Source organism: Dama dama, chromosome 25 (genome assembly GCF_033118175.1).
Source record: "Dama dama isolate Ldn47 chromosome 25, ASM3311817v1, whole genome shotgun sequence".
Classification (NCBI taxonomy): domain Eukaryota; kingdom Metazoa; phylum Chordata; class Mammalia; order Artiodactyla; family Cervidae; genus Dama; species Dama dama.
The window spans coordinates 10,611,941-10,624,204 of record NC_083705.1 but is presented as its reverse complement, the minus strand read 5'-3'; the positions used below and the strand labels follow the sequence as shown (position 1 = coordinate 10,624,204).

At 48.6% G+C, this 12,264-nt stretch overlaps 1 protein-coding gene across 1 annotated transcript in view; it reads right to left on the bottom strand.

Annotated features, from left to right (window-relative positions):
- DOCK2 (dedicator of cytokinesis 2) overlaps window positions 1–12,264 on the bottom strand; it is a 459,408-nt gene that overhangs the window by 24,572 nt on the left and 422,572 nt on the right. Inside the window, exons 40-44 of the mRNA XM_061129423.1 lie at window positions 11,586–11,690; window positions 8,387–8,528; window positions 2,330–2,411; window positions 844–928; window positions 33–119 (exon numbers count right to left, since the gene is read on the bottom strand). Of these exons, the coding sequence (XP_060985406.1) occupies window positions 33–119; window positions 844–928; window positions 2,330–2,411; window positions 8,387–8,528; window positions 11,586–11,690 (501 nt within the window). The remainder of the gene's footprint in view (window positions 1–32; window positions 120–843; window positions 929–2,329; window positions 2,412–8,386; window positions 8,529–11,585; window positions 11,691–12,264) is intronic.

The window sequence follows — 12,264 nt, the reverse complement described above, 5'->3', positions numbered from 1 at the left end:
TCCCAGGAGACTCCTGAGGCCGGCAGACTCACCTGGGACATGTGAACCACCTCAAACCAGCGCAGGATGCCGGGAAGCTTGTATGCAGTCACGAAGGAGGTCCTCTCAATCCACATCGACTGTCCCATTGGAGGGAGGCAGGGGCAGGAAAGCAACACACTAATGAAACCTGACCAGCAGAGTTGGGACCCAGCCAGGCCCCCAGGCCTCCTATCCACCCAGAATCAGAATAAAAAATTACAAGATCCAGAAACACACACCCGTTTTACCCTGAAGAATCCTTTCCCAATGTGAAGTTTACATTTTCCCTAGATTTAGGTCCAGTATGTTTTAACCTGGGTCTCTGAACAGGCATAATTTTCAGGCACAATTGAATGCATTCACCTGCATTTTCTGGGTGTGTGTGTATAGCAATCAATCATCATATTCTTAAAGAGGCAGAGACAACCGCCCCCCCGCCCCCGCCCAAATATGAAGAATCACAGTTGAGGGGAAAGAGCTGAGAGAGACTTGGAGCTGGCCTGTTGTGCCAGCCTTGGCCCTTGGGAATAGCGGACAGGTCCTGGGAAACACAGGGACACTGGGGACTGTGAATCCCCGAGGCTGACAGCGGCTCTCGCCAGGCCTGGGTTATATGGAGAGTGGAGAGGCTCAGGAAGTGAGACGACAAACCCAAGAGAAGAGCCTGGAGAGCGGGTGTCATCGTCGCGACAGAAGCCAGGCTCCTTCCTGCGGGTTTGGGCCAGAGGCCCTCCCGCTATGCTTCTGGCAGGAGCACGCTCTGGCTGGCACAGAGGCCCAGGGGAATGACCGAGGCTGCTGAAGGGGAGAGGAGACACTTACGGCAAACTCATTCTCGGGATCGACGGCCCCCCTGCGCACTGGCCGGGAGTAGTGGAACTTTTGCACATAGTTGGACTTGTAAAAGCTGCAAGAGAGGAAGAGGCTGAGGGCCCTGAGAGCAAAACCTGACCTGAGCCTGCACTGTCCAGGGAGGCCCTCCGCAGTGAACTCTAGATCTGGTAGAGCCCTCGCTGCAGTGTTTAAAGCCAGGCTTTCCTTCTAAGATGATTTAGAAGCTCGTCAGCCGTATGCCCTCATGAGAACATAGCAGCCCTCAGGGTACCCCAAAAGTTGAAGTTCTATCATTAATTACATTAGCGCCCGGGCCATTGTTTCTTATGATCTACATGAAGGATCTGGATATATCCAAGGTCCTAGACTAATGGCCCAGAGGTATCTTCGAAGGATTCCTTTAGGTGTCCCGGCTACCCCCCCCACCACCCCCATCAGTCTTCCTGAATGTCTAGGACTGTTCTAGCATCAGAGCCAGCAGGGCATGGTGCTGGCTGTGTGCTTGTCATCCCTTGCCCGAGGGGGCCTTACTGAGATGGCGACGGAAGGCTGAGATGCAGGCTGAGCTACATCTGTTCCCCTACCTCCCTAGCGTGAGACCACTTCTCCCCCAGAGAGCAAGCCATTCCTCTCACAACTGAGCTCCTGCTCGGACAGGCCTTCCCAGAGATGAAGCCTTTCCTTAGGCACTCAAGGCGTGAAACCGGGCGCCTGGGCTTAAGGGTGTGAGCCAGACAGCTTGGAGCGGGCACCCTCCACTCACCCTGGGAGGCTCCCTTGGAGTGGGCACCACCCACCCTGCCGCCCAGAGATCCCACAGACCTTCCGCTTCGCCGCCTCATTCCTGACCTTGGCTTCTGGTATTAAACAGATCACTCTTGTCTTCATGCTGCTACCTCCAATGCCTCCTTTATTTTATATTTTAAATTTTCTGGTTTGTGGGGTCTTAGTTTCTTGACCAGAGATTGACCTTTGGCCCTCGGTGGTGAAAGCACTGAGCCCTAACCACCGGGGGAACTCCCGTGATGCACCCTTTCTAAATCGTGATCCAGACACATCCACCGTCAATGCCCAACCTTCAAAATGCCTAAAAGATGTCCCTCTGGAGAAAGCGCTCAGCCCAAGCATCGTGGCCCTGTCGCCCACACTCTCCGGTGGTGGATTCCTGGAGCCGCTCCGGGACCAAGCTGAGTGACAGGCTCTCCACGTCCCACTCAGTAAAGCCCATCGCTGCTTCCTGAGGACTCCCCGGCCGCAGAGTGAGCCCGCCCTCTTCCTCCCGGCCACCCCTGGTGTCAGCCTTCCAGGGGCCGGGCCCAGAGGGCTCATGGGGGTGATGCTTCTTCCAGGAAGGAAATGGAAAACAGGCTAAGATAGAAGGGTACCAAGGCCTGTCCTCCCACTGGCTCTGCTTGCTTGGCAGCCCCACAGAATGTTCCTCCCCACGTTCCCTCCCCTGAACTGAGGGGCTTACTTTATAATCTGGTCAGGCACCGGCTTATTCTTGAACCTCGGGTGTTCATCCAAGACGGGCTGGACGGTGAAACACTGGATGTCTGAAATTCCTGTAGTTAAGAGCTCACAACGTGTTGGTCAGGGGTGGGGTCAGTTCCAAGCACAGCAGGTCCCAGCTGAGACCCCCCGCCCCCCAGGACAGTCCTCTGGGGCCAAGTTTTTAACGAGTGACAAACTTCACGATGCTAGGTCCTAGTGACACTGAGCAGTCACCATGGTCCTTATCGGAGCTGCAACCCCGACCGAGGGCTCAGCCTCTGCTAACAGTTGGTTAGTATCAATAGTCCTTAATGGCACCCCACTCCAGTACTATTGCCTGGAAAATCCCATGGATGGAGGAGCCTCGTAGGCTACAGTCCACGGGGTCACAAAGAGTCGGACACGACTGAGTGACTGAACTGAACTGAATCGTTGCTATACTATTATCATGAACAAGAGTAACACCTAATGCATTTATAGCTCTTGACTGATTGCAGAGAATGTCTCCCCTTGGTCTCCTTTCATCTCTCTGGTTCCATTAACCAGTGCTGTTAACGTAAATTATACTTTCCAGAGAAAAGGACATCAAGGTCAAAGAAGCTGAACAACATGGTGAAGGTCACACAGCTTGTGAGCACAGAGCAACAGTCTGTATTTGGGTCTGTAACCCTAAGCTCAGGGTTCGTTGCCTATAGTTGGGGCTCCCCGCTGAGCAGCAGCATTGCCATCGCCTGACGGCTTGTTAGAGCCGGTGACTCCCAGGGCCCACCTAAGATCTAACGAGTCCCAGTCTGCGTTTTGTAGGATCCTCAGGTGATGCACACGCATGCTGCGGTTTGAGAAGCCCTGCTTTAGGGCAGGTGAATACATGCCATCTAGCACTCTGAGAGCAACTGCCTGGGACAGGAATATAAGGCCATGTCCAAGCTCAGTGGGAAAGAGCTCCATGATTGATTAGTGATGCCTGCCATGGGCACAGGCTACAGAAGAGTTACCGCGTGTGCCAGACTTCTGCCACGCCTGCTCTAGACCTTTGTTCACTGTCAGTCAATAATGTGGCAAACCAAATAAACAGGGTCAGTCATCACCGGTCCCACCCCGGACCTTGCTTCCCTTCCCAGCTTCCGTGGCTTCCTTACCTTCCTCTCGTTTTCAGGTGCCCAGCTTCTCCTCCCTCTATTCTACCTGATGTCCACCTTAACTTGAAAAATCTTCCCTTGAGCCTGACATTTCTGCCAGTTAAGAAATCGCATACTCCTCTTGTTGGCATTCAAATATGCTACTTTTGAATATGAACTATTCAAATATTCCAATAGGATTCCAACCCATTTCCCACCATTATTTCTGAGTATGCAACAGATGATCCCGTTCCCTTCGCTTAGACTATTTCTCCATATCACCATGAAGCTCAGTCTACCCTCAGCCAGGTGTCCCCTTCCTTCCTGACCCTCCACGGCATCGCATCTGAACACAGAACTCTCGTCTCTCCAGCTCGCTGTCTCCTCCCTAGAGTGCTCTCCCCACCAGACTGGGAGCTTCCTAATGCAGGCGCTGGGACTCCTTCACACAAAAGAAATGGCCAAAACGTAATTCCAAGTTAGATCCAATTCTCCCTCACTCAGTAAACTCACTCTACACTAACATGCCAGGGATGTAACTGTTTTACTGCTGAAGAGTACAAAACTGAAGAGCACTTCCACATTCAATGAGAGTCCCTCAGAAAGAGACAGAGAGAAAGACAGGTAGAGAGAGATCAAGAGAGAGACAGAGGCAGAGACAATGAGAGAGGAGAGGCCAAGAACTAGTAACGCTTAGTACAAACAAGTAAGCCTTATTGGAAGAAGTCACATAATACTCAGGAAGACTAATTTCTATCTCAGGCTCTACAGCAGACAGCCTTCTCTGGGAGGGAATTCTTTCTGGATTAAGTCTAGGGCAGGAGTTGGCAACCTATAGCCCTCTGGTCAAATCTGGCTCATTGCCTGTTATTGTACGGCTCCCAGCTAAGAAGAGCTTTTATAGTTTCAATATTTGAAAAAAAAGAGTCTTATGTGACATGTGATAATAATATTGAATTTAAATTTCAGTGTTCAGAAATAAAGTTTTATTGGGACACAGCTACACCCATCCATTTATAGACTACCCATGGGGCGCCCCAAGCACAACAGAGGCGAGCAGCTGTGACAGAGACCAAAATGTGTCCCATCTGGCCCTTCAGGGTGAGTCTGCCAAACCCTGTACTGAAGGAGGTTCTAAGCCACGTCTGCTATTTGGTCCTAGAGGAGAACCCAAACCTGTCCTGAAGAAGCCAGTGACATCACCCTCCAATCACATCCAGTAGGCTGCACGGCTGCACCCTCCCCCCACGTGTTAAACAGCAGAGAGGTGAGTGGGGAACAGGAGACACTCACCTACGAGACCTTTGCTTTCAAGTGTCTCCCCCACTCGGGTACCTACGTGAGAAGACACTGGATCTGTTACCTTTCCAAACTGCTTGTCATGCAACACAGGAAGGCAACAGAACACAGTGTTAAGAGCTCAGAGTTTGCAAACATCTGACGTGGGTTAACTCTTAGTTCCATCAATTTCTGAGACCTTGTGCAAGCTGTTTACATTTTTGAGCCTCATTTTTCTTATTTTTAAAATGCAGACAGTAAGAATACCCAACTCATGGGATTATTATGAGGATAAAATTAAACAATGAATGAAAATGCCTGGCATGCCATCACTTTACAATAGCTAATAGAGAACACTGTTCATTAATCTTAAATGAAAACGATGGCGTTATAGAAAGAATGCAGACTTTGAGGCAGACCTTGGAGTTCAAATCTCAACTCCATCATTAACTAGTTTTGTACTCTTAGGCAAACCACCTTACCTCTCTGCCTCATGTACTTCTCTATGAAATAGGGACAATTAATACCCACCTGATAGAGTTTTATTGGGATTGTTACTGTTGTTAGTCACTCAGTCATGTCCGATTCTTTTGTGACCCTATGGATTGTAGCCCGCCAGGCTCCTCTGTCCATGGGATTCTCCAGGCAAGAATCCTGGAGTGGGTTGCTATTTCCTTCTCCAGGGGCTATTCCAGACCCAGGGATCAAACATGAGTCTCCTACATTGTGGACAGATTTTTTTTTACCACTGAGTCACCAGGGAAGTCTATATGGGGATTAGAAAAATCTAGTTACAAGACCTTCAGTCTTATGCATGGCATGAAGAGGACATTGAGCAAACGTCAGCCCTTTCCCTCTCCGCCTGACTCTTGGAGCTGAATCAGACCTGAGTATGATGACACAGCCCAGTAACACACACTTTCTCCTCCCACCATGAGTTAAAAGGCTACATAGTTGTTCAATACCAGGACATCCACATAGCAGGGCCTTAGACTAATCCCATGTCTCGCCTGTAACCAAACTCACATGTGTAACCAGTCAGCTTTGCCACTGGTTACATTTCCTCCTGCAAATAACCATGGTAGAGCAGGCATGAAGGGCAGGCGAGCATAATGAAAAGGTTACAGATGAATATGTATCACCCGAGGGGAAAATGTTTGCATTAAGGTTCGGCAGACTTAGCAGACCAGCCGTGCAACCTGTCAGCCCCATCTTAAAGGCTGTAACTTAATTTGGGCTATGGGGCGCAACACGGGAGCTGGACTAGGTTCACGCAGCCCTTGCAGCATCAGCTCCGGACCTGGTGAACATTACGCTTTGCTGCACTGGAGCCTTGCTCCCACCAGACCTCCCCAGCCGCACTAGCACCATCTCCTGTCACTTCGACCTTCTGTGTGCCCCAGACAGCGCGCTCCATCCATACTTCCCTCCCTCCCTCCTTTCTCTAGCTCCCCTTCCTTTCCCCTCTCTCTTGTTTTCTTTCTCTTTCTGTTGACCAGCAAGTGTTTTCTGAGAGCTGCCTTTGAGGATCACTGCAGTGAGCAAGAGCATGGGTCTCTGCCTTCCTGGAGCTTCTGTGCTAGTTCTATCTCTCTCTTTTTTTTTTTAATCCTTTTTATTGTAGAAAAGACCCTGATGCTGGGAAAGATTGAAGGCAGGAGGAGAAGGGGATGACAGAGGGCGAGATGGTTGGATGGCACCACTGACTCAATTGACATGAGTTTGAGCAAACTCTGGGTGATGGTGAAGGACAGGGAAGCCTGGAGTGCCTCAGTCCATGGGGTCGCGGAGACAGACATGACTGAGCAACTGAGCAACAACTGTGGTAAAAGTCACATAATGAAACCATGACATTTTACCCACGATTAACTCCGCAGCTCAGGGGCACTAAGTGCATTCACACTGCTGTGAGACTCTCACCATCACCCACCTCCCGAACCTTCCACCTTCCTAAACAGAAACTCTGCCCGCATTAAACACTAAGTCCCCATTGTGCATGCGTGTGTGCGTGTTGTCACGTTGGTCATGTCTGACTCTCTGTGACCCTGTGGACTGCAACCTACCAGGCTCCTCTGTCCATGGGATTCTCCAGGCAAGAATACTATAGTGGGTTGCCATGCCCTCCTCCAGGGGATTTTCCCAACCCAGAGACTGAACCCACATCTCCTGTGGTTCCTGCATTGCAGGTGGATTCTTTACCATTGGGCCACTGGGGAAGCCCAAGTCCCCATCACCCCTCCCCAAACCCCACTCCCTGGCCCCGGCATCTACCAATATACTTTTTGACTCTATGAATTTGACTATTCTAGGTACCTCGTATAAGTGGAATCAAACAGCATTTGTCTGCACCTACTGTATATTGGAATGTATTTTTAATGTTAACTTGATATATATCCTGGACTTCCCAGGTGGCACAGCGGTAAAGAATCTGCCTGCCAGTGCAGGGAGATGCAAGAGACATGGGTTCAATCCCTGGGTTGGGAAGATCTTTTGGAGGAGGAAATGGCAACCCACTCTAGTATTCTTGCCTGGAAAATTATATGGATAGAGGAACCTGGTGGGCTACAGTCTTTGGGGTCACAGAGAGTTGGACACCTCTGAGCACACACGTATACAGCATACGCCCTATGAACAGATTGCACCTTCTTGTTTTTTTCTCTCCGTGGTATTCAGTTGACATATGCACACTACGATGTATGAAATAGTTTTACAATTGAACTCACAAAAGATAATGACAGATTGAGATCAGTTTGCTAAACAAAAACAAACAGGGGTTGAGATAGCAGAGTACTGAAGACTTCCAATACGGTGACCAAGGAAGGCCTCTTCTGGGAGGTGACCCTGAGTTAGGATTTGATGGGTGAGAAAGGAGCTGAGGGAAAGGCATTCCAAGCAAAGAGAAGAGAAAACACATAGGCGCAGAGGCAAGAACAAGCTGGGCATGTTTAAGGAGCAGAAACAAGATCTGTGCAGCAGAGAGGCATGAGACAGGGAAGGGAAAGTTGGGGGCAGTGACGTTGGAGACACAGGCAGGGGCCAGAGGAAGGGTAGCCTTGCAGGCTTGTTCAGGAGTTCTGATTTTTCTATAAGAGCAATGTGGTACCATATCAGTTCTTGGAACCTCAGGGCCTTTGCATATGATGCTCCTTCCCTCTGTCTAGGACATTTTACCACCTCATCACCCACCTTCAACATCACCTTCCTCAAAGAAGACTTCCCTTCCCTCCCAATCATGGTAACCAGCAGGGCTTTCTTATAGCATTGATCACATTTTTACAAATACCTATTTAATGATGCTGTAAATGTCTTTCACTTGCTAGACTGGAAGCTCCCTGAAGGTAGGACCACTTTGTGAGTGTAATTTCTGGTTCCCTGTACAAGGAAATGCTTGGAAGAGTCAGAGCTTGATGGTAATCATCACAAAGAAAGAAGGAATGAGTGAGTGAGTGAATTTATCAATGAACGCAACATTTACAGTTTCCTGAGATGGGTTCTTTTTGGATCCCGCACTGGACACTGAAATTGGCACCACTGCAGTGATTCTGGCAGCAGTTCCCAGCTCTAGGAAATGGCTCTGTGGATTGAAGTCCTGGCAGGGCTGCCCATGCCCGGCCCTTGGCAGGGGCATTTGTTAAGGATACACTGGCCTGGGGCGTTCTTCACATCATCCCCAGGCGCAGAGGTTGTGTTCATCTTCTCTGCATTGGGGAACTGGCTCATCAGCTGCATCTGGAAATCTTCTCTTCGCTCATACTCCTTCCCTCGGTAGATGAACACTTTGTTCTGCAGAGAAAGGACATCTGTCAGAGATCCCAGGGCCCAAGCTTAGAGGAGGCGGTTCAAGCCAAGCTGGGAAGCTGGTCAGGAGCACAGGGCTGTGGTGACAGCCTAGAGATCTCTCCACTCTCTGTCTCCCCTCCAGGGAAAGGATGGAACCTTAGCTCACACACTTCTAGCTGGGCACATCACTTTTTTTTAAAGGACTGGTTCTAAAGGGAGAAGAGATCATGGATGCTGAGAACATTTTCTTCAAGCCATCCTATGTGCAGCCTCCAGGGCAATTCCTCACTCCACTTTCACACCCACTCTCCCATCGACATGGCCACAAAGTTTCCCTCCTGCCTTTAATGGACCACATGGGCTGAACCTGTGGGCTGGAAGGGACCAGCATGCGGGTTCTTCATCACCAGGCCCCATGGAAACACACTTTATCCTTCCCTCATACGTAAGCTTCTTCTAGACCAATACTTTTTAAACAGGCAGTGATTTGCCTCTTAAGGGATGCTGGTTATGTCTGGAAACAGTTTTGATTGTCACAACTCCAAGGAGGAGCACTCCTAGGACCTAGTGGGCAAGAATCCTTCAATGCATAGCTGAGCATTATCTAGTCTAAAATATCTATACAGTTGAGGTTGAGAAACCCTGTTCTAGACCCCATCTGTGCCACTGTGCTGCCTCTAATGGTCTCTAAGCTCTTCTGTCCAAAGTCATGCCTGTATCAATGCTTCCAAACCTGGATCCTCATTTCAGGCTTCCAACTGATAGCTCAGTTGGTAAAGAATCTGCCTGCAATGCAGGAGAGCCCAGTTCAATTCCTGGGTCAGGAAGATCCACTGGAGAAGGGATAGGCTACCCACCCCAGTTTTCTTGGGCTTCCCTGTGGCTCAGCTGGTAAAGAATCCACCTGCAATGCCTGGGTTTGATTCCTGGGTTGGAAAGATTCCCTGGAGAATGAAATGGCAACCCATTCCAGTATTCTTGCTTGGGAAATCCCATGGACAGGAGCCTGCTGGACTATAGTCCATAGAGTTGCAAAGAGTTGGGCATGACTGAAGCAACTTCAAGTCAAGTCAGGATGGGTTTATTCTTGTTATTTTTAAATAAGTTGTTTACCCTTCATATTGTGTTAACCCTCCATCAGTTCAGTTCAGTTCAGTTGCTCAGTCTTGTCCGACTCTTTGCGATCCCATGAACCGCAGCATGCCAGGCCTCCCTGTCCATCACCAACACCCAGAGTTCACCCAAACCCATGTCCATTGAGTCGGTGATGCCATCCAACCATCTCATCCTCTGTCATCCCCTTCTCCTCCTGCCCTCAATCTTTCCCAGCATCAGGGTCTTCTCAAATGAGTCAGCTCTTCACATCAGGTGGCCAAAGTATTGGAGTTTCAGCTTCAACATCAGTCCTTCCAATGAACACTCAGGACTGATCTCCTTTAGGATGGACTGGTTGGATCTCCTTGCAGTCCAAGGGACTCTCAAGAGTCTTCTCCAACACCACAGTTCAAAAGCATCACTTTTTCAGTGCTCAGCTTTCTTTATAGTCCAACTGTCACACCCATACATGACCACTGCAGAAACCATAGCCTTGACCAGATGGACCTTTGTTGACAAAGTAACTTCCCTGCTTTTTAATATGCTGTCTAGGTTGGTCATAACTTTCCTTCCAAGGAGCAAGCGTCTTTTCATTTCATGGCTGCAGTCACCATCTGCAGTGATTTTGGAGCCCCCAAAAATAAAGTCTGACACTCTTTCCACTGTTTCCCCATCTATTTGCCATGAAGTGATGGGACCGGATGCCATGATTTTAGTTTTCTGAATGTTGAGCTTTAAGCCAACTTTTTCAGTCTCCTCTTTCACTTTCATCAAGAGGCTCTTTAGTTCTTCTTCACTTTCTGCCATAAGGGTGGTGTCATCTGCATATCTGAGGTTATTGATATTTCTCCCAGCAATCTTGATTCCAGCTTGTGTTTCCTCCAGCCCAGTGTTTCTCATGATGTACTCTGCATATAACTTAAATAAGCAGGGTGACAATATACAGCCTTGATGTACTCCTTTCCCTATTTGGAACCAGTCTGTTGCTCCATGTCCAATTCTAACTGTTGCTTCCTGACCTGCATACAGGTTTCTCAAGAGGCAGGTCAGGTGGTCTGGTATTCCCATCTCTTTCAGGAGTTTCCACAGTTTATTGTGATCCACACAGTCAAAGGCTTTGGCATAGTCAATAAAGCAGAAATAGATGTTTTTCTGGAACTCTCTTGCTTTTTCGATGAACCCTCCATAACTAGTACTAAACAGTTAACCTTTCATGTCCTCAGGATCTTATTCCATGGATTCAACCAATCATGATTCAAAAATATTTGAAAAAAAAATCTAGAAACTTCCAAAAAGCAAAACTTGAGTATGCTGCATTCTAGCAACTATTTACAAAGCATTTACATTGTACTTAGTATTGTAAGTAATCTAGAGGTGATTTGAACCATTTAGGAGATTGTATGCAAACACTACACCATTTTATATAAAAGACTTGAGGATCCTCAGGTGTTATTCTCTGCACAGGGTCTTAAAACCAATTCCTGGAAAGTACCAGGGGACAACTGCATTTTAAAACTGTCTCAGTTTTAATTTTGGGTGTCATAAATGCAGATAGATAAAAGTGTATAAATACAGAAGTTCTCTGGGGACCTTGATCATATTTTTAAGAGGCAAAATGGCCCTGAGACCAAAAGGTCTGAGAACTTGTGCAATACAGTTCTCGCTGGGTGGCAGAGCTCCTCCGGCCTCTCCAAGCACCTCGTCCCTGGGATGGCGTGCTCACTGCCTCACAGGACAGCCAAGGTTGCCATGTATGTAGGGAAACACAGCGGGTGGCTGAGGAGCTGTTAATGGAGGGGGACTGAGGAAATGCAGGGGAAGGGGACAGCACGTGGACACCGGAGGGTTAGGGTTAGGGATCTGAGGGTTAGGATCTGAGCTCAAGCAGAGCCTCAAAGAACAGGGAGAACCGAGAGGCCAGGGCCCCGGTACCCTGGCCTGTGTCCGCGTCACCCACAGACTCACCCGGAGGAACGAGGGGAAACCCTGGCCGTAGTACCCAACAGCAAAGTAGTCTGGCTTCGGTCTGAGGATTTTCATGATGTTTTCATAGAATTTTGCCTGCTGGATCTGAAAGAAGAGAAGTCATAGATTGTAACAACACAGATGTGTATTAAAGGCACATTCAGCTCCGAGGGGTTAAGACGTGATCATGACACCAGAACAAATGTGCCAAGTGCACATATTTGCATATTCACGGAACTGTCTGTCATCATGATAGTGATATGTTTACAATATACCAGATACCCTGTTAATCATCCTACCTACAGTAACACGCATACTTGCATCACCCTCATAACAATCCCAAGGAAGTGTATCTCTGCTTTGCCGATAAAGAAGTGGTATCTCAGGGCATCCAGCAAGTAGGGAACTGAGCCCTGCCGGCTGTTCAGAGCCCCTCCAGCATCGTGACTCTGCTCCCACCAGGAGTGTGTCTGGGGCGGTCTATAGATGGGGAAGTGTTTCTGGATATGGATCTCTTCCTGTGTATGCACACCCAACGTACTTCACCAGTTCCAAGAGGTGCGCGCTTTTATATTTTAACATCTTTGAAAAGAGTTTGTGTTTTACTTTACACCTAATGGCATCTTCCAATCACTATTAACTGGAGAGAAATCATGACGGGGCACATAAAATAGAATGG